The 23,237-nt window shown below is 45.5% G+C and overlaps 1 protein-coding gene across 1 annotated transcript in view; it reads right to left on the bottom strand.

The window, feature by feature from the left end:
* Positions 1–13,858, bottom strand: part of SLC1A2 (solute carrier family 1 member 2) — a 73,597-nt gene extending 59,739 nt beyond the window's left edge. Inside the window, exon 1 of the mRNA XM_087423132.1 lies at positions 13,795–13,858. Within this exon, the coding sequence (XP_087279258.1) occupies positions 13,795–13,823 (29 nt within the window). The 5' untranslated portion in view covers positions 13,824–13,858. The remainder of the gene's footprint in view (positions 1–13,794) is intronic.
* Positions 13,859–23,237: the final 9,379 nt, after the last annotated feature.

The following is a 23,237-nucleotide window of genomic DNA, read 5'->3' as shown; positions in this document are numbered from 1 at the left end:
ACTGAATGCACAGAGCAACGGTGGTAACGAAAGGATAACTGATACTTATTGAGTGCTCTACGTGTCAGACACTATACTCAGCAGTGAGTAAGGGGTAACCCTTGCTCTTAAGGGGAAACAGAAACATACGGTACAGTATTTGTCTGCTGTGCATACAGGCCCTGAGAAAGCTCTGCACACGATGCTGGGAAACGGTCTGAGTGGTCCCCAACCTGGCTCTGGGGAAGAAGAGTGTTCAAGAAGGACTCTCAGGAGGGGCTGATACCAGAGTTGGATCTTAAAGGATGGATTTAATTTCAATCCTTTGTCTACATCCTCCACCAGTCTGCAAACCCTGGGAGAGCAGGACTACTCTCTTCAACACCTGGTACCAGGGGCTTGCTTGGGGATAAATGTTTGCTCAAGGAAATTAAGAATTGGAAAGCAGCTATAAAGGGCACTTTGCTTTCTCCTGGGAATGAGGCCCTTCTATGGATGGACGGGCAGCATACCACTTCAGCAAGCCCCTTAGTATTCTTGCATTTGTTGCACAAATTTCTATTGGACACATATTACAGGTCCCACACTGCTGTAGGTGCTAAAGATAGCACAATAAACACAAAAGTCAAAGCCCTCGCTCTCATGGAGTGTACACTTTAGTGGGAGAACAAATAAGTGGACAAATATATTTCAAGTGGAGATACGTGCTGGGAGGAGGGTGACACGTGGGGAGAAGATAGTGCTATTTTGCATCAGATGGCCAGGAAAGGCTTCTGTGATAAGGGGATGTTTGAATAGAAATCTGCAGAAACTGAGGGGTCTCCTAAATTAATTATGTAATCTGTCCAGAGCTTAGCAAATAAATGGAATATTCGCAGTCTGGAAATCTGTATGCCACTCCTGGTGCCCATGTGTTGGTTTTTAGCAGGGGCACTGATTCAAACGAATGTCACATTGGTCACACTGGGCCCTAATACCATCAGGAATATGACAGAGTGTCAACAACCATCCCAGCTCCCAGGGAGAGAAATGGTCACCAGTGAGACATGAGTTGGATACAGGTAGCAGGTCTGAGGTCAACAACAGCCTGCTTCCCTGGCAATAAGCAGAAAAGGCAGGAGCTGGTCTGGGTAAGTCCACGAGATAAACACAATTATTTCAAGTGTGCACACCTATCCCCTTATTAATATTACCTTTCTATAACCTGCGGCTCTGCGGACAGAACCAGACAATAAGGAATTTGACAGGTGTGGCTTGGTTATACCAAATCCACCGAGCCTATGCTGTCCAGCACTGTTGACCAGCTCTGTTTCTACTTGAGTGCCTTCTGGGTGCAAAATTTAGCAATGCAATTCCTTAATTTTGGAGGTTCCTCTAAACCGACTCCCCCAGATCTCTCTTCCTTGCCCGACAGTTAAGCTATGTGATGGGGCAGCTGTTTGGATAATTAAAACTTTAACAATGAGCCTATAATTTCCTTGAGCCTTAACTTCTCCACTGAATGACTTAGCTGTTAATTTTGCAGTCGCTGCCCCGTTTTTTCTCACGCAAATCCACGTGAATGCTATTTCAAGGGCAAACTCAGCTTATCCTGCACAACATCCTCTGTGACTTGAAAGGGAACGTGTAATGGGGCTGGTGCTAAGTTGTAAACTATTCCCAGGACCTGCTTCCCAGCAGCATTCGATTTCCCTGGCTCTGCCAAGAGCCTCTAATCACAGGCTTATTAGATGTGGTGTGTCAAATTCAGATTTCCCGCCTGCATGCTTCCCTGTTGCCTTATCTGGCACCAAATTCTTTTTCCCTGCTTCACTGGCCCAATGAGGTAGCAACAGAACATTCCCCAGGGAAGCTGAAGGCAGCTGGTGTGTTTTGTCTGGAGGATGTGAGGTCTGCAATAAGCATCCCCCATCCCGTCCTCTGCTGCCCGAGCCCAAGGACCCGGGGAGGCAGAGGGGAGACAACATCCAGAAATTGCCTTAATGGGGGACACTAGTCAGACATTCAAGAACAAAAATAGTGTTTGGTGAGGGGGCTTTCCCCTATGTGGTTGCAGTGTTTGGAAAAGAACGCCAGAGACACCAATGGTGTCAGCCCTGAGCACTGAGTTACAGCTGAGACTGCCCCACAGCTGGGATTTCCCTGGCTCCCTGAAACACACCACCCTTGCTGTACAAGGGACTGTAACTCCAAGACGGCTGGGCATTTCCAACAGCCCGCCAGTCCCTCCGCCCCTGCTGGATCCTGTAAGACCTGGTTTAACCGTGTCGAGGATGATCATTGAACAAGAAGTCAGAATCTCTCTCTGACAGCTACTGTGTCCTCACAGATCCTGCGAATGAAGCCTAGAGGTTCCCAACCTCCAACTTTCCTTCAGTCCCTCCTTCTGTTCATTCTCGGCCACTGTGTCCATTTCCTAGATTCCAAAAATACTTTCTGGAAAGGTCCTGCCAGTGAACTCTGGACTTCACAAATGACACATCTTTTCTATAGCTTTTTCCTGAATATTGGAGGATCTGGCTAGAGCACGGTTTACAGTTATCCCGAATCACGACGGGGTTGGACCTAGTGGACAACAAGAGACTGGAAGTCAGGAGGTCTGGGTTGTAATTCCAGGGCTGCTGCTAACTGGTTGTGTCAGAAATACTAAGAGGATAAAATGGATGTAAAGTTACTAGATCACAATCAACAGACAGAAGATAAAGTGCTATGAAATGATAAAAACACACCCAATGTAAGATACCAATAGGGTTTAGGTATCAATTTTGGCCAATTTTTATTTTTTAGGCCCCAGGCTCTTAATCTGTAACATAAGAGGGTTGGATTAGAAATTCTTTAATGTTCTAAAATGCTGAGATTCTCTAATTCTCCTGGGAGGGGTGGGTATTCATAACCCTCAGTTCAAGATGTAGCCTCCGATCTATTCTGTCCAGGACTGAATAAGCTTAGAGTTCATCCTGAGATGACTCATTTCATCCACCACGAAGGGACAGCCCAGTTGCTGCATCACCACCCTCACAGGGAAAGGCAGATGCGTGACTTACAGACAAGAGACAAACCAACGACAACAACAACCATTTCTTTATATCTTTACCTCCATTTTTATCTTTCCTATCTTAGCTACAAAAGCATGTTTTTCTAGCACTACTAAAGCTGAGTGAGGGGTCAAATTCAGTACACAATTCAGACACAGGCATCTTCTTAACCCCCAGCCACACTTGACCAATTCTCAGTATAGATTTCTAAGATGGGCAGGCGAACACCACAGGAATACAGTCAAATGCATGAACTGGCATTGGGACCAGTCAATTGCCAAATTCACCACTAAACCATTGAGAGGCCACCTATCTCATTCACACTCAACTCGCGTGAAATTGGAGAGGTGACACTCATAGAAACATTCAAGATGAAAAATTGAGGGAAAGGGGACTTTTCTCCATGTCACTTCCCAGGCCAAGGGACCCAAACTAGCTAATGACATGAATGGCAAACACAGAGCCAGCTGGGGCCTTTGGGTGTCCTCACACAGCCGCAAGGAAGAAGTAGTAGGAGACAAAATTGTGAAGAGAGAAATAAAAACAGCACTTGTTTTGCCCAGAAACAGAAAACACCACCTCTGATTAGCAGCTGCCAGAAAGCAACTTGGTGGAATGCAATTACATAATTACATGGCCATCTGATTCTTGGTTAAAAGCCCCCTTTTCCAGCTGTGGCTGGAACAAGGCATTTATTTAATCTCTTGGACAATAAGACCCAACTCACTGGATCATTATAGAGCTTCAATAAGATAATACTTAGGAAAGCACCAACAGGGTATTTAACATATAACTGATACTCAATTTTAGTTTCCTTTCTTTGTCTTAAATGCCTAAAATGGAGCAACATGACCATTAAGACAGTTTATTTACAGCTGGGTTTTAGTAAACCACTTGGGCAACAAATGGTACTTGGCTTTTTACAAAAGAGAAAGTCCCAAAAGGGCCCGAGTGGGTGGGGGCCTGGAAGTTCCCACCGCTGTAACCTTCCACACTGTGGGATGATGAGCAACCTCTCACAGAACATCAGGAGTTCAGCCTCAAGTACAAACCTCTGGACTTTCGTGAAATCCTCCCCAGGGTAGAGACTTAAGCCGGCCTTGACCCAACAGATGTGCTTATTTCCAGAAAGGCTCATCACTCAAAGTAGCAATAAGACACTAAGGAACAGTGACCCTCCAGGTCTGGGTGAGAGACTGGGGTGGAGTACTTGATCATCCCAAATTGGGAACCTCTCCTGAAAATAAAGGTTACGCTAGGGCCCAGGAGCACGCTGGCCAGCCCAGTCCCCAGAGGAGGTCAATTCTGAAGTAATTGCTATCCCCCTCTGGTTGTTGGAACAACATGAAAATACATTTGAAAACTTCACACAACTCCAATAAAGGAGGGAGATTGGTGTGGCTCGAGGCAGAGGGAACTTGGCCGCAGTTCCAGCTTACCTTGAAGCAAACTGTCTCCTCTGGATAAAATGTCCTCTACACCATCCCCTCCAACCCAGCCTTCTTAGACCAACTTCTAGTTCTTCCTCAAAACTCCAGTCAAGTATGCCTCCCCTCGGGAAGTCTCTGCTGAGTCCCAGGTTTGCTTTTTAGATGCTTCCCCTGCAGCTCACCTGTGCGTACCTGTGCTGCCCTCTCTCCAGGTATTTACCATCACAATTTACTTGTCTGTTCCCCTTCTGGAATATAAACTCTTCGAGGGCAAGATCTTGACTGATTTGACTCTGTCTCCCCCACACCCAGCATGATTCCTGGCACATAGTAGATGCTCAATTGTTGCATGTTGAATGAATGAAGGGGGGACTAGATAAAAAACATGTGTGGGTCACATGTTCTGTGTGACATTCAGTTCTAGGGGGTAGTGTCTGAAAGACCAGGAAATCCAAGAAGAAGAGAGAAAGGAGAGCAAAAGCACAAACACCTGCATTAGAAAAACCCGTGGATGGCAGCAAGGGGCAAGCTGGCCCTTCCCTGCTGGTGGCTTTAGTCCAGCTGCCCTCCCCAAGGCATGGTGCCCAGAGTGCTCCCAGCACTCCTGGGGAAGATGGAGCCATGAACCAGTCTGGGCTCAGCTAACGAGGCCTTCAGGAAGGACACAGGAAGACGCCTTCGGACCCAATTGCCAAGATCAACATCTCTAAATCTGGACCCTCCAAAACATGGTCTTTCTACCAAAGAGCACAAGCATTGGTTCCTTTTCCAAGAGTCAATTGAATTCTGATTTTGAGGAGCTCTCTTGATTAACAGAGCTCCAGATTTGGCCTTCAGGCCAAGGAGGTTCTTCCTCTGGCCCCTGAAGCTTCCCAAACTGAGCCTCCCCAATCAGTACCCCGGACAGGAGTGGCTGGGATGTGCACTAAGAGGGTAATTAACTTCCACACCTTCAGGCACCAGCAGAAACTGGGCAAGGTGCACAGTAGCTGCAATTTTCTGGGCCTTTGGGTCACACCTTACGATTGCTTTTCTTCAATGCAGTCCTCTCCCTTCTTGAGCAGAACAGTCTGTCTGTGTGCTTTTTCTCTCCTTTTAGACCAAGCAGCCAACCTTGCCACACAAGAAGACAAGTCACCATCAGGACCATCAATGGAGACATCTCCCAGGGCTGGCATTTGAAAGACTACACTGTGCTTTCATGAGGCGATGTTTCAAGACTTCTTTGAGGTTTCTCCAAAGGGCTTTAAAGTTGCCAACTTCTGAATCCCTAAGGCCTGAAATTCCTCCTTAAGAGAACTGGCCCTTTGCATCCCAGTGATAGGACCCAAACTGGACCCAGAAACTCATGGAAAAAGCAATCCATCCACTGACACCCCAGTGTGAAGGAGCTTCTCAGATCCCTCCCTAAGAACAGGAGTTGCTGGGAGAAACTCCTTGACATGGGTTCTGGCCAGACCCACACCCAGAAGCCAAATAAAATGAGAGAGGTCAGGACATTCCTTACAAACTTTGCCAGCCACACACTATAGCCCTCCGTTAGTTCTGACGTCAACTGTGTTGAAACTCTGGCCCCAACAGAGTTTCTTGAATGCTAGCAATTTTCTTTTTCTTTTTTACGTTTCTTTTTAGTCAGGATGCTAGTTTCACATGTGTATTCAATTTGTGAAAACTAATCAAGCTGGTCACAAGATTTGTGTGCTTTTTCGTATGATTTGAACAAAAAGTTTAAAAATTAACAGGTAACCTAAATTAGGGTGTTAGAAGTAAATATATATAATTTATCTAGCTTTGGCCTCCAAATGGCTAATTCTCATATTGGTGGACTTGCTGGCAAAAGAACAGGTGCTAATTTTGCCCAAAAAACAACTTATACTTTGGGAACCAAAAACCTTCAGACGAGAAAAACACAGTGGGGCTGGGGCTGGCCCAGATGACAAGAGACCAAGGTCTCACTGGCCAAAAAAGAAGTTCATGGCCTTGATCTTCCTTCTACTTCTTTGCTCATAACTGCAAAGTCCTCTCACACGTTACCTTATCTTCCATAAGACGAGTCCCTGCAGGCTCTTCTCTTTGTGTTCACTTTTTAAAATATAAGCAATAACCGGGGCCGGCCTGGTGGTGCAAGCAGTTAAGTGCACACGCTCCGCTGCGGCGGCCCGGGGTTCGCCAGTTCGGATCCTGGGCGCGCACCGACGCACCGCTTGTCAAGCCATGCTGTGGCGGCGTCCCATATAAAGTGGAGGAAGATGGGCACGGATGTTAGCCCGGGCCAGTCTTCCTCAGCAAAAAAAGAGGAGGATTGGCAGATGTTAGTTCAGGGCCTATCTTCCTCACACACACACACAAAAAAATAAGCAATAACTAACATTTCATCTGTTGAACTTATTAACAAATAAGTTAATAATAACTATACATTTGCCAAGTTCACAAAATATTTTCCCATCCATTAACTTATTTTGTCTTCATGACATCCTGAGAGGGAAGGAATTTTTCCATCCCAGAAATAAAGAGACTGGGGTTCCGGGAGACTCTGCAACTTGCCTGAGCTTACAAGCTTAGAAGTAGCAGAGCTGGGCCTTGAACCAGGTGGTCTGCAGCCAGATTTAGACCTGTCTGTCCCCTACCTTTGAGTCCAGAGTTCTTTGGGTACACCCTTTCTAGAGCTGTGTGCAGAGGGACAGACAATCAAACTTTCATCTCTACCATGTCACTGGCGAATCATGAGACGCGCCATCCTAGCCCCTGGAGAAGGAAAAACAGAAAGAGGAGCGGGCTGCTGGGTGAGGGAAACGGCCAAGAGCTCTGGGAAGCCATCACCTTGTTGCCCGCCTTAGACAATCCAAGCTCCTGGCCCCGTCTCAGATGTACCATCATGCGGAAGCGCCAGCCACTTAACTAACTTCTCCCCGTAAGGCAGCCGGGGCATGCGGAGTCGCCCTGCTCCCGCGGACACAGCCAGCACATGCGTGAGTTCCCCCAGCTCCCGTGATTCACCAGGAAGGACTGCCCGCCTGGGAGGGACTCAAATGCCTGGTCATTGGTAATAATAAAAATAAAAATGATGATAATGATGATGGTGATGATAATGAAAGCAGCTGACAGTTATTCAAAACTTACTCTGTACCAGGCACTTTGCTAAGCATTTTATATGTATGAACTCATTGTATTCTCACAATAACCTCACGAGGTAGATACTGTTATTAGCAACCTTTACTGAAGGGGACACTGAGGCATAGAATGGTTAAATCATTTGCCCAATGTCACAATTAGCAGTTGGTAGAGTCGGGATTTGAACCCAGGGAGTCCTAAACTGAGAACAGGTCAGCCCACTCTCTCCAGCTCCAGAAAACTTGCTCTTTCTATTAGGTAGTTTGTGCTAGCAGCCAATATTGACACTGAACATTTGGCCAAAAGAGTGATTTTGCTTTGGGGGAGAAAACTCCAGACAAAAGAAGGCTAATGCCTAGTCCCAACCAGAGCCTGATGCAAGAGCTGCACACGGTCCTCATGGAACCCTAGAACTCAGGACTGGAGAGGCTTCTAGTCCCACTCAACCTCTGGACCAATGAGTATCTGGTCCAGAGCCCCAAATCTGACTCTGGATCACTTGTTAAAAATAAAGATCTCTGGGGCTGGCCCAGTGGTGTAGTGGTTAAGTTCGCATGCTCTGCTTCAGCAGCCCAGGGCTCACGGGTTCGGATCCCGGGCGCAGACCTATGCACCACTTATCAAGCCATGCTGCAGTGGCGTCCCACATACAAAATAGAGGAATATTGGCACAGATGTTAGCTCAGGGACAATCTTCCTCAAGCAAAAAGAGGAAAATTGGCAACAGATGTTAGCTCAGGGCCAATCTTTCTCACCAAAAAAAATAAATAAATAAAAGAAAATAAAGATCTCCAAAACTTACATCCACACAAAAACCTGCACCCAGATGTTCACAGGAGCTTTATTCATAATTGCCAAAACTTGAAAGCAACCAAGATGTCCTTCAGTAGGTGAATGGATAAATACACTGTGGTACATCCAGACAATGGAATATTATTCAGCACTGAAAAGAAATGAGCGATCAAGCCATGAAAAGACATGGAGGAAACTTAAATGCATATTACTAAGTGAAAGAAGCCAGTCTGAAAAGGCTACATAACTACATGATTCCAACCATATGAGATTCTGGAAAAGGCAAAACTATGGAGACAATAAAATGATCAGAGGTTGTCAGGGGTTGGGGGTGGGGGATGAATAAGCAGAGCACGGAGGATTTTTAGGGCAGTGGAAATACTCTGTACGATACTCTAATGATGCACACATTTGTCCAAACCCATAGAACGTACACACCAAGAGTGAACCCTAACGTAAACTGCAGACTTTGGGTGATAAGGATGGGTCAATGTAAGTTTGTCAATTGTAACAAATGTGCCACTCTGATGGGGGATACTGATAGTGGGGGAGGCTGTCTATGTGTTGGGAGGGAAGGTATATATGGGAACTCTCTGTACTTGCTGCTCAATTTTGCTTTGAACCTAAAACTGCTCTAAATAATAAAGTCTATTTAAAAAAAATACAGATCTCCAAGCCCCATCCCAGTTCAGCACATCTGGGTGGGTCCTAGAACTCTGGACTTTTTTAAAAGCACCCAGGTGACTTGGCTGCAGTGAAGGGAGCTTATTCACATGTCTACCCATCCTGCCATCGCACAGCGTTGACTCTTGCGAAGCTCTTCTCTATGGTGAGCCTGAGCTGTTCCCCTGTAGCTTCTGCCCACTGGTTATTTTTCTACCCTGTGGAGCCATTTAATAATAATAATAGTTACCGTCAGGCAACATACCAGACGTTTTACATGTGTTATCTCATTGACTCCTCACCACACTCTCATGAGGTAGATACTATTATTATTCCTTCTTGACAGATGAAAAAAAGTGGAGGTCAGAGAGATGGGGTCATTTGCCCGAAGCCAGGCAGCTGGCGAGAGGCTGAGATGGGATTGGAACCCAGCTCCACCTGAGACGGCACATGTTCTTAATCGTAACACAACACTTATAATACCTGAAGCCTAATGCCTTCTGCATCCACCAGCCTTCCAGGCATATGAAGGCAGCTCTTCTTCTGCCTAGAGTTTTCTCTTTCTTAAGTTCCTCACTATCCTGGTTTCAGCACCCCAGACCACTTATATCCCCTTACAATGTGCCTCTTAGACTGGACACAACCCTCCAGGTGGGGTCCGGCCACATCCCTGCCCCCATGAGCCAGTCAAGGGCAGGCTCCCTAGCCCTAATCTTCCAGCTCATCAGCAGTTACCAAAGCCGAGGCTTCAGCCCTGCATTTGAAGAATGAAGGGCAGTAGGTAACTTCACACTTGAGAAAGAAGTTACTAGGGAGCACTGGTAATAAACAGAGACCACTGATTGACTTTTAATCATGTATCAGTAGTAGACAGAACAATGCCCCCTCCCAAAAAATGTCCATGTCCTAATCTCCAGAACCTGTGAATATGTCAGGTTACCCGGCAAAGGGGGATTAAGGTTGTGAGTGCAATAAAGGTTGCTTATTAACTCACGTTGATATGGAGAGTTTATCCTGGATTATCCAGCTGGGCCCCAAGTAATCACAAGGGTCCTTATGAGTGGGAGAGGGAGGCAGGAGAGAGAGAGAACTAGCGAGATGGCAGCATGGGAAAGACTCAACCCACCATTGCTGGCTTTAAAGACAGAAGAACGGGCCATGAGCCAAGGAACGTGGGCAGCCTCTAGAAGCTGGCAAAGACAAGGAGGGGGACTCTCCCTTAGGGCTTCCAGAAAGGAGCACAGCTCCACTGAGACCCTGATTGTAGCTCGGTGAGACCCATTTTCAACTTCCGACCTCCAGAATTATCAGAAAATAAATTTGTGTTGTTTTAAAACACTCAATTTGTGGTGAGTTGTTATAGCAACAATAGAAAACTAATGTAAGACAGACCCCAGGCTAAGGTTAAGGTTGTATGTTACCGTATTTGAGGTTGACAATAAGCCTGAGAGGCACGGTGGCGGGCACTGAGTTTCCTGTCAGTACCCACTCCTCTCCTTCCAGAGCTCTGTCCAGAGAGGCAGTACCATCAGATAAACACGTGCCTCTCAGCCTCCCTTACTGAGAGCCAGGCAGAATTCTTCAGCACCACCCTGCCTCACTTCTTCCAGCTTGGAGGGAGGCGCTAGATAAACACAGCAACATGGTTCTCTCCTTCGCCATAATCTGTTTCAAAGGCTGGTCAACATAATGTCTCTAAATGACTCCCATCACCCAGGGGAGCATTTCAGGGTCTCCCAGAGGACTTGCATCTTTTCTTACTTTGGTTCCTTCTAGTGAGCCACCAAATTTGTGGCTATGGATGAGTCAACTAAATATTCAGTCCCTGCTGATTCCCCCAGTCAACTCAGCCTACTGACTGCCCAGTCATTTCTGAACTAGTTTGATATGCTAATTTTACAAGTGATCGACCGAGCCATCCAGTCACCACTGATGGGAACCCCTCTCACCAGGAAAATTCCTTCCTAAGAGAAGAATGTGCACTTCTCACATGGATGGGTTATTGAGACGGGCTGGTTCACACAGCTGTACATGGACATGGCACCGTTGCAAGTAGACTACATCCTCTTTCATTATGCAGTCTCTCCTTTTTAATAGCCAGATGCAGTTCACAGCGCTTGGACTGTACGACTTCTCACAGTAGAACCTGAAATCTTAACTGACTCTGATGTTGCTCCTTTGAATAATCCTTTCCTGAGCCCCCAACTTACGTCTCCTGCCTCTGAGATTCTGCACTTCACATTTCCTCACATTCATTGTTTCCTTAATGTCTCAATGTCTTCCCACTGCACTTTAGACCCTGCGAAGGAAAAGCCTGTATCTATCCCCAGACCCAATACATATTAGGTGCTCAATAAGAATTTGTTGAGTGATAACGATCTGCAGGTACTAGGGGGACCCAAGTCTAAAGGATGTGGGAGGTGCCCTTGGCAGCAAGTGGCAGGAGGCTTCTCAGCTCAGGCACTGGGTAAGAGGTTCCTCCTACGGATATGGATTTGGAAAAGAGCCTAAACAAAGCATGAGGAAAGGATGTATGAAACCCTTAGCCTGGAAGTCTACCAGAAGCTCAAGCTAACATCATATGACCTTGCCAAAAGCAACCAGGGCTTCTCCTCACCACAAGTGGTCATAACTTGACTTTTTATGCACTTCCTGAAGTCACTCCAACAGCACCCCTCCTTGACACCCCTGGCAGTGGTCTAGTTCCGTGGGCCTTTGGACCCTCCTCGCCACTTCACTCCATAGCATCTGAGGTTAAAGCCCTTCATCCCAGGTGCTTTGGAAGAAAGGCTCAATCTGGCTCAACTTGTAAAATCTTGAATGTATTTTTGAGCATAGTTTCTTCTTGAGTCAGTGACTTATCTGGCTGGCTCTTAAATCATGACACCAAAGCAAGGATCATGTCTTGTCTTTGCTTGAATCCACCATATAGTGGCATGCGCCATGCCAGGTGCCTAATAGGTTGTCAGTAAAAACTGGTAGATGGAATTAAGTGCTAGGATAAAATCTGGTAATAGGGGTTGGAGGAGATCTACAGTGTTCCGTGAAATGAGTTTCCTGGACTCCAGGACATCCTAGGCTTGGGGTTAACACAGAAGTGGCAGCCTTTTTTGCCATGGGCAATTTTGACTCCTTCCTCTACCCACCAACTCCCCGCTACCCTAAGGCCACCTTCAGCTTACACTCAGCCCTTTGTCCCTTACTCAAGACCAGATCCAACCCCACAATCCATTCCTGAGAAATCGCTATTGTACAGTATGGGGAGAAGGGGAAGAGGTTTTACATCACACACCACCCAACAAACACTTAATAAAATTTCATTGTAAGCATCTTTGTTCTTCCTCCTCACACTCCCCAAAGCATCTCTCCTCTTTCTCTTTTACTTCATTTCTCACTCTCAGCTTCCTTAGCCCATTGAGCAAAACACAATGACGGGTTGTCCAACAGCTGCCCAGCTGTTGTTCCTCCAGCATGCTCCTTGGAGTGGGTCTCATTCTCCATCCCTACACAGCTTATCAAGTGTTCACTCCCCAAAGAGGTCTCTTTCTCAGTCACTAAGAAAATATGGCCTTTTCCTATACTGTTACACCAAAAATAAAGGAGAGAAGTCACAGAATCCATTCACCCCCTTTAGGTAAGGATTCTTTTTCTTTATTGCTAAGCTTAATAAGCAGTAACTTTAACAATGTTAAGATAACGAGTTGGGAATTAATTCTAAAACCTCTTTTAATTTGAAGTGATAAAATCCAGTAAATTGTTAATCATTTCAATTTTTCTTAACTAAACATCAATGCTCTTTGCTTCAACCTTGTTATTGAAAAGAACTAAAGGTGTTTATCCACTTTCCTGCCTTAGTAAGTAGAGTCTAAGGAATATGATAAAACTTGAATGAAATAGGCAAGCCTTTCCCCTGGGAGACTGTTGCAATAAATGCCATATATTTGAGGTGTTAGTCCACACCACCATTGTTCCTCCTCAACTTCATTTTTTTCCCCACCAGTTTTCCCTGTTAGTCTATATAAGTGCTTATAAACTCAAGGTAACATAGGATTGTTGTTGTTGTCATTGTTGTTGTTTTTTAATTTGAATTACTTAACAATATTTCATTTTTTTTTCCCCACCAGTTTTCCCTGTTAGTCTATATAAGTGCTTATAAACTCAAGGTAACATAGGATTGTTGTTGTTGTCATTGTTGTTGTTTTTTAATTTGAATTACTTAACAATATTTAAAAGCTAGTAGATTTCACATCAAAATGCAGATTTTTCCCTTCTCTTAAAGTACTGGAAAATCTAGTTATCCTGGAACCTAGGTTGGAACAATCAATCCTGGAACAATCAGATAGAACTGAGAAGTGATTGTCCTTTAGACAGACATGGATTTCCCAGCCTGCCACAGTCCCCACCAGTCCCTTTTGCCTCCCTGACACCAAGGCCAAGTATCAAATACCATTTGCCATCATGCTTGCCCTGCTGTTTTTCTGAAAGAAGTGTTAAGAGGAAAGTAAACTATCTCCTAATTTCACTTACATACCTGCCTGGCTCCCGTAGAGTTAGCAGCCATGTCCCATTTAGTTTCATTACTGTATAGATGGGGGCTTTCCCTGTGTGCTTAAATAAAATCCCCAAACAAGGGACAAATATTTATTTGCCAGGCTACAAAGTAGGTATAGTGTGGTGTAACAGAGTGAATCACGCTGTTGTTACTAAAGATCTCACACAATTTACAACTTTGAGCAAAGTTTCCTAGGGGACAAAACATAGAAGCAAGTGACCTGCCATCTCACCTTGCTGAAAGCAGGCAGAGGCAGCGCATGAGGAGTCATCGGTGGCTGGCTAGCCGATTACAGATGGTGAAGTAGGGTTTTCATTGTCTTCTCAGCAGATCTCCTTGTTATCAATGGCCCCAGGATTAGACCTCTCTAGAGTAATGACTTAGCATATGCTAAAATCCTGAGAGTGACTTCAGCCTTTTTTACAAGTCTACAGTGTGGGGCGGGGTGTGCACATTTGGTAGTTTGGACTCAAGCCCATACAGTCAGGCTGGACAGCAGTTGTTTGCAGCGTCTCTTAAGACAGACATTTTGTACAATGTGAGGTGATTATTGTTAGTCATTTTACAGATGAGGAAGCAAGATTAAGTAACTTGCCTGTTGTCAAATAGCTAGGAAAGGGCAGAGGTGGGAATCACACCCTGGTCTGTCTCTGTCAAAAGCCCAATCCTTTTTCACTACAATATGGCAGCTGCAAGAACCTAGAACTTCAACATGAGAGTAACGTTCTTAGATGTTCCTCTAGTTACTGCATCCTAGACCTGACCTTGAATTGTCTCAGGTAGAGTGTGTGCGTGTGTGTGTGTGTGTGTGTGTGTGTGTGTAGAAGGAAGGGGTTGTTGTTTTGCATTGTTTCATTTTATTTTGCTACTCGCAAGTAAAATTCTCCTTCTCCAATCTCACCCACACAGCCAACCTTAACCTCATAGCTCATAATTCTTCAGGAACACCTATCAAACTTAGTTACTAAAAGCTACATTCCCCAGCATGTTGAGCATATAGGTGGCTTCAGGCCTAATTCTTTCAAACTTCAGCCATAGCAACAGGAGTTGCAAAATCACAGCCACGCGATGACATCACTGGGAACTAATTAGCGAGGTCCCAGCGCCCCTGGGCCTGTAGTCACTCCTTGTCACTGGTTCTCAGACCACATTGATGATCCCAACCCAGAGCAGGCCATTTGGCTTAATGCTATAGCTGAAAAAAATGTTCAGCAAAGGACTTTTAATTTGAGATTTTCCTCTGAATGCTATGAGGGCTCATTTTTCAAAGAAAGGAAGATGGTCTGCCATGAATTAGCACTAAGCTCCCAGCAACAATGCAAAGCAAATCCGATCCAGTCTCAGACTTTGCCCCCAGAAGATGAGGATGAAACAAGGTTTCTTGGCACTCCCCACCCAGTTCCCTTCAAAGGTGACCAGAGAGGTCAGTTCCCTAACCGCATGCTATTGAATAGTTCCTTTCACCCCTTGGGCTTGGTTATCAACAACAGCATTGATCACACTACTATCATTTACAGAGCATACCAGCTCTGCGGTCAGTGAGTTCCTCTGCTTGTTCTGTACAACAAGTGTATAAGGGGGACTATTATTATCCCCATTTTATAGACAAGGAAAGCAAGGGAATTAACATGTCTGAAATCACCCACTAAGCAGCAGAACCACAGAGGTAAACCTTTATCTGTCTGACTGCAAAGCCCAAATGTTTAAAGACTACATCCAAGTCACTGGGCAGCCAACTCAAACACTCCATCCTCTGGTCTGCTCTTTCTAACTAGAGCCTAGAGCAGGAGTCAACAAACCACAGCCCACCATATGGCCCACAAAGGCTAAAATATTTACTATCCAACCCTATACGGAAAATGTTTGCTGACCTCTGGCTTAAAAAATTGGTAAAGCAAATCTCAAATGTTTCATTCTGTTTATTGAGGTCTCTCTGGTACTTGGGACCAGAGGATTCTAAGGCTTCTTTTTGATTCACGAGAATATTTTTTTCATTGATTTATGTAAATGATCCTAAGTAATGACAGTTGGAAATAAATTTGGGGAAAAAATTCAAAAAAACCTAAAGAGCTGTGGTTCTAAAATATCCACCTCCTGGATCCCAGCAGGGCTGTTGGTTAACCAACACCCAGGGAGGGTTTTACCAGTCCTGAGGAATTTGGCCAATGGGTCTGTCCCGCTGAGTGTAGGTAAAAGTGCCACGGGCCCCTCCCAGTCCACGTTGATGGGGACTTGAGAGGTACCCTTTCACCAGCCTGCAGCCAAACTGAAGACCAGCTGTTTAGATGGCTCCCAGCATGCTAAGCCAATGGAAATAGTCACAAAGAGAGTGTTAAGTAAAGCAATGAGTAGCTATTCATTTTACTCATTGTTTTCAAATGCAGCAAGAGGTGTTTGGGAATCTTCGTATAAAGCAGATGCCTGAGTCATCCCAGCAGCAGGGACTTCTTCTGAGTCATAAGCTCATGCTGCTCCAGAAGCAGGTTTCTCACTAGCTCAAGAAAATGTCAAGAATCTTACAATACTTAGTCACCATCCTACCCAGTTTGCATCCAAAAGTCAAGGACTCGTTATGATTTGACTTCATCTCTGTGCTCAAATGTACTAGGTGTGTTACTGAAACCAAAGTGGGTTCGCCTCCTGGGGAGTTAAATCAGACCTCACCAGAAGCAGTTGTCATACAAAGTAGGCTGTATTTGCAGCAAATAGGAGGCCACACAGAATCATTTCCAAAGTTGTGGTGTTCTGGAACACGGGAAAGGAGGGGCCTTTTAATTCGGAATGAATATTCAAAAGGGAGAGGTGGGTATTCACTTGCACAGGCTCGGTTGGAAAACCTGCTTCCACACACACTGTAGGTTACAGTAACAAGGCCTAAGCTCCTCCTGGAGAGGAGATCTTAGCACTACAAATGAGGCAAAGGTCATGGGCATAAGCTCTTGTGCTGGGGCTGGGGCTGGTTCAGAGTGGTTGGTGATGCATCTTTTCAACAGTTAAACGCTTCCGAACCCACCCTTGAGTTCCTCAGGGCCATTAGTCAGTGACAGGCGCACCGTGCGTCTATCGGGTAGAGTCCTTCAAGGCAGCAGAAGGGCTAGAGAAAAAGCTGCAAATGCCAAAACTGCCACTCGTTTGCTGTATGAACTTGTACACATGTCACCTCTTATCTGAGGCCAAGATTCACCTGTAAAATGAGCTCTTTGAATTGGGTGCCTCTACAGTGCCCTCCGGCTCTATGAGTAAGTGGAGTGGAAGCTCCCCTAATGGTGTAGAAAGGATCCTGGAAAACACTGCTGACATATCACTCATAACTCTTTTTATCTCATCAGCCAATTGGTGTTGTTATAATTACCATCAGTGTTATCATTGTCATTGTCCTTACTTACAGCATAAATAATAATAATAGCCAGCATTTGTTAAGTACTTTGTATGTGCCAGATGCTATTTGTTGAGGTCTCTGGAACAGGTGAGAGAAGAAGATTCTATGCTCTGTATGTGCATTCTATCTTTAGACCAGGGGTCAGCAAACTACAGCCATCGACCAAATCCAGCCCACTGCCTGTTTCTGTAAATAAAGTTTGATTAGAAGACAGCCAGGCCTATCATTTACCTGTTATCTATGGTTGCTTTCCTACAAGGACAGAGTCGAGTGGCTGCAGCAGAAACCCTAAAATATTTGTTATCTGGCCTTCTGTTTACCAAACATTTGCTCTTCTTCTGCTCTGTGAGTTGCCTTTCTCCCCTTGGAAGCCCCAGACCCCTATTTGTTTCCTTAGCTGGGTCTCATATCTTTGTGAGGTTCCCATACATACGCATATAATTAAATTTGTGTCTCCTGTTAATCTGTCTTTTTATTACAGGGGGGTCTCAGCCAAGAACCTAGAAGGGTAGAGAGAAAATTGTTTTCCTCCTCTACAGCATCTTCTTATATGCTGCTTTAAAGAGAAGGACAGACTCCAGGAGGAGACATAGTGCAGGGTACGGAAACACAGTCTCTCAGGGAGGACTTGGGTTGGCGTGTGACTCAATGCTACACCTTCACCAGCTGGAGGATTTTATCACGAGGACTGGACGTCAGACAGGCATCCTGGGGGACACACAAGACCCTCTGTCAGGAGGCTACTGGTCCCAACACACCAAACCAAGATGAGAGAATCAATTCGAGAATTCTGAATGATTTCCAAGCAGAAGAGTTAAGCAAAAGTTGGAATGGAAGGAAGGAAGGAAGGAAGGAAGGAAGGACGGACGGAAGATACATACATACATACATACATACAAAAACACACACACTTATAATTGTATATACAAAGATTACAAACAATATCTCTGGGAGAATCACAGAACACTGTTAATAGTGGTGGCCTGTGAGACAAATGAGCAAATGGGCATCTCCAGTGAGAGGGAAACTCACTGATCAGCACATACACCTTAGCACAGTTTGAATGTTTTGCCATGTGTGTTTATTACTTTTCAATGTAAAGATTAAAAATAAGAGGGAATTACCAAAAATATATTAAATGACAAACACCTCTTGGTTTCATCTCCCAATGACTCTAAAATTTAAGTGACCAGAACCCCATTTCCTTGGGCTTCCTGGTTAAGCTTTTTTCTTTGAGGCTTTGTTATATTGGCCATTGCAGACATTCACCTGATGTGCACTCTGCTCACGCGTCACTGAGCAGAGGGAAGATGCAGTGGGACCCAGCTCGTGCCAGGCAAAGCTGTTACATGGGACCTGCCACTTTGAAGTTGGTCTGCCCTAGCTCAGAGATAAAGGGGAAAGAATGGGATTAGGGAATCCGAAGTTCCAGCCACAAAACCTCCAGTCCATCCAGGACAGGGTTTCTGCGGCACTGAGATCAAAGAGCTGGCCTCAGCCTGGCCCCCAAGACAACCAAAGCCCTTGGAATGGCCTGAGCTCCTGAAAGACTTTACTGCAGTCAACGGGCAAAGTTTAAGATGTCAGGAGAAGGGGACATGAAACAGAGCTGTCCAGCACGATTCTGAATTATTCCACGTCCCCTGCCCCAGACACACACACAGGCGCACGCGCGCGCGCACACACACACACACACACACACACACAGAGGCACACATTCTATAGGAAGAACCTGGGTCTGGCTTCATAGCCCAGCGCTCCCACTCTCTAGCTGTAGGATCCCCAACAACCCAATTTCCTCCCGAACCTCAGTTTCCTCATCCACACGAGGAAAGAGGATTGCAGAGAAGATTAAATCCGAGGCAGTAACTTCTGCTCAGGGCCTGCCACATCACAGCGGTACTGTCTTTTCTCCTTCCACCTTCCCTTTGGCTACTTCAGAAATAAGACAATGCTTTTTAAAGAATTCATCTGACCGGAGGGACAGCATAAACCTCTGTCGAAATGAACTTTCAGACTTCTGAGTAAACTCTGGAGACACTCCAGTGAGACTCGGGTCTCTGAACTCTTGTGTAACAAGTTACATAAGGGTCATCTTATTCCCCCAACGTGCCTCTCGGATTATGACGTGGAGGCTAAGCTCAAAGGAAATTATGTAAGTGTAATCCTGGGAAAACAGCAAACAGAGCAAGGACCAGTTCAAGAAGCAAACCAGCAGTGTTACCGTGAATCTCTGAGGCCAGAAACTGCTGAACGTCATAAAACACAGTTTGGGTACATTTGGTTGAGAGTGGGGAAGGGGATCATCAAAATATTTTTTAAATGGTACATCACGGTGCCAAGCCATCTGAACAAAGGCTGGGGCTCAATAGAGCAGGGTCTTGAAGGCCACCTGCAGCGCGGTGATTAACCTCTCACTGCCTCCCTGGGAGGTCTGGGACAAGGGGCCTGAGAGGCCAGGGGGCCACTCTACCAACAAGTATGATGACAGTATTTCAATAAGTTAACTACCACCTGCATATCAGCCCTGGAGGAGAGGCATTTCTGAAACACTAGTCCTGTTAATGAAAATGCTTGAAACCATGTTAAAAACCCACCAACACATGGAGCATCAGAAGCAATACACCAAAAGACTCTCAACCACCTTAGAAATCAGGTCAAAGTAAATTAAAATAGCAATTTTTGCGCATCAAATGACAAAATAGGGGGCCGGCCCTGTGGCTCGGCAGTTAAGTGCTCACGCTCTGCTACTGGCGGCCCGGGTTCAGATCCCGGGTGCGCACTGACCACCGCTTCTCCGGCCATGCTGAGGCCGCGTCCCACATACAGCAACTAGTAGGATGTGCAACTATGACATACAACTATCTACTGGGGCTTTGGGGAGAAAAAGGAGGAAGACTGGCAATAGATGTTAGCTCAGAGCCGGTCTTCCTCAGCAAAAAGAGGATTGGCATGGATGTTAGCTCAGGGCTGATCTTCCTCACAAAAAAAAAAAAATTGACAAAATAATTTTTTTAGTTATAACATCCATGAAATGTGTATGTGCATGCACAAAGATATATATTCTTTGCAGAATTGTTCGTAACAGTAAAACCTGAGAAGTAACCTAAATTCCATCAATAGAGGGATGGCTGAATAAATTCTGATACATTTTGATGCAATGAAAGACTATGTACCTGTTAAACAGAAGGAAACATCTCTATATGAACTGACACAGAACAATGTCCAAGATATAGATATACAAATATGGTGTATGCATGTGTACATTTATAACGCATGGAGAGAAATTCTGGAAGGAGAAGCACAAAACTGTCTGCAGGGGTTATTTCTGGGAATGGAAGAGGGTTTTAGAGGCAAGTGTGTAAGGGAGCTTTTTATATATTTTTGTAGGTTTTGACTTTTAAAACAATTCTATGTTTACGTGTCACATTGTCTAATTAAAATTTATTTTGAGGAATGGTGAATCAGCCATCTAAAATGTTTGGAAGAGGATAGTATATTTTTTTAATGCAGGACAACATTAACTTTTTAAAAGACAAGACTAAGAAGCTGCCACACGTAAAGGAGGTTACCAGAGAGGTAACAAGTTCTGTGTGCTGAATTTACCTCCAAGGTCACCCTATGCAGATACTGACAAAAGATAACCTCTGTCCAAAATGACTCTGAGGTTTATGCTTAAGAACCAAAGCAAATAACTTGTCCAGAAGAGATCAGGGTTTATTTTTCTCAGAGGCACTGTATCTCCCGGAAGAGTGGAGCACCTGTTATTCTCTCCTTTAAAATTAGAGGAAAATGCAAAAATCTCCTTTCCTAGTCTTAATTCCACTTTTCCTTGATTAGAAACAGAGGCAGCTGCACCCCATTCACACAGGAGTTCATGCATCAGAGAATTCTAGCCCCACGCTGGTTCTGGCCACTTAAGCGCAGTTCCTAGGACATCTTCTCCAGAAAGTAAGAATAATCATTCTAGGGTGGACTGCAGTTTGCAACTGAGACTCCCATCACTGCCCTGCCCTGACACACCATGTGGTCTCAGACAAGCCACAAAAGCCACACTGATGCGTCGGTAGTATCAGTACCCATCTTCAAATGAGGATAACCCATGATCTGTGCACCAGAATAACAATTAATGATAATAATAATGTCTGTGCACCAGGATCTGCCCCCTCCACTTTTACACACACACACAGATCTGACGATTCCGAGGACTGATGAAATTAATGATAGATGTGCCAACCATGTGACATCCCTAGAAGGCTTCTGCCTAAACAGCTACTGCAGAGCGCAGGTGATCACTTGACAGCAGAGGATGTTTGCACCCACGGCACATGGCTAAGAAGTGGCCCCACTGACGACTCAGGCCTTCATTCTCCATCAATAAAAAAAAAATTTTTACATCTGAGACCCAAATATCATCAAAGTTATTAATTTGTTCATTCATCCATCCATTCAGTAGCTATTTACCCAGCATCTGCTCTGGGCTTTGGCACTGTTCTCCACACCCCAGAAATAGCAGTGAACACAGTAGAGGCTTACAGGCTAAAGGAGGGAGATAATACACAAATAATCAATGTCATGTGGTAATACACACTGTGAAGAACAATGAAGTGATGTAATGGTGAGTGGGATAGAGAATAATGGGGTACTACTCTATATAATGTGGTCAGGAGTGACATTTAATCAGTGACTTGAAGAAGTAAGGGTAACCATGTGGGATCTTGGGGAAAAGTATTCTGAGAGTGGGGACAGCAAGTGCAAAGGCCCTGAGGCAGGAACAAGCTGGTGAATTCTAGAAACAGCAAGGAGGATCTCCTCATTGTTTTGCACACAGGCAGAATTCTGTGAGTGCAAGCGTGGTGGGATTAAGGGACTCTCCTCCTGCAAATGCAAATACAGAAAAACTTCCCTTACAACCAAAGACCCCTGAAGCCCTTTATCCACGGCCCCTGATTAAGAACCTCTGTTTTACTGAAGATTGTTGCTGTGGACACAGCACGTGACTCCAACAGGCTGGGTCCTGGCTGCCATCCCTCAGGAGGTGGAAGAGAGACAGAGGAGGCCACAGGCCTTCTTTAGACAATCTGGGGTTCTGAATTTCCAAAAGAAATTCCCTTGGCTTGGGAGACTGAGAAATTAACCTGGGGCAATGAGGAGCACAGTCGTGGGCCTGCCCACCGCCCCTCTCTGTGCTGGGAAAGGCCTTCCCAGTCCTGAGCAGCCCGAGTGGACCAGAGTCCACTGCACCCTGAGCTGGAAGCACTCAGTCTCCAGAAGGTGGTGAGAGAGCCAAGCCACTCCACCAGCCTCACAGCTGTTTCAGACGGGGAGCAAGGAACTGACAAGTACTTTTGGTTTGTCTCTAAGTTGAGTTTTGAATGCCCCAAGAGTAAGACATCAATAGTAGTAATTTTTAAAAATCCATCACTAGGCTGATTTCAGCAGCATGCTGGACCCAAGCAGCCCACTCCACGAGGCTGACCTCGCCTGCTCCCGGGCTGGTTTCCCACACGCCCCACGGGACTTTGTGTTCAGACCAGCGCACCTAATCATTCCTGCTAAACACCAGGGCTCCAGTAACAGCTGGACCATAAAACACTTCACAGGCCGCAGGGACTCCGCCCCTGCTCTCTCCATTCTCCCCGGGTGCAGCACACCACCTTCCTGCTCTCGGAGCTCTCTGCCCAGGCCCGAGGAAACCCGGCCCGGCGCCTGCCCCTGCCACACTGTCTGATGATCGCACCTTCTCTGCAGAGGGACCGCTGGCTGATTTCACTCCCTGATCACTGGCCACCAACCGAGACACTAGCCAGGGAGGCTGGAGCCTCTGCTGTGGGACTGTTGGAACTGGGAGGGACCAACGGGGACAGGAGGGGAGAGGGGCACAGAAGCTTACCTCCCCCACACCAAGTGCACCAAGAAATACACCCACATGGGGACATGGGGCAGGGGCTGGCAGGGTTAACTACAACCCCCTCACAACCAGACTCTCTCCTCATTTCTTAAAAAAGAATAAATAGTTTTATTGTATGTTTTTCAGATGATATAACTAATATGCACTTTGTTTACAGAAAGACATAAAAAAGAAAGTGAAATCCCTAATAAATCTCATTGCCAGGAAAGTCTAAGTAAGAACCAAGGCTTGTACCACACACTGTTTTAAATGCTTTACACTCATTTAAACTCACTTACTCATTTAAACCTCACAACCACTCTGTAGGGGTAACATTATTTTAAGACTCATTTTGCAGATGAGAAGACCAAGGCACAGAGAAAGTAAGTAACTTGCCTGGGTCTCG

Source organism: Ceratotherium simum, chromosome 34 (genome assembly GCF_057802395.1).
Source record: "Ceratotherium simum simum isolate JZ-2026a chromosome 34, ASM5780239v1, whole genome shotgun sequence".
NCBI lineage: Eukaryota > Metazoa > Chordata > Mammalia > Perissodactyla > Rhinocerotidae > Ceratotherium > Ceratotherium simum.
Note: the sequence above shows the minus strand (reverse complement) of the source record. Positions and strands in the feature narration are given on the sequence as shown.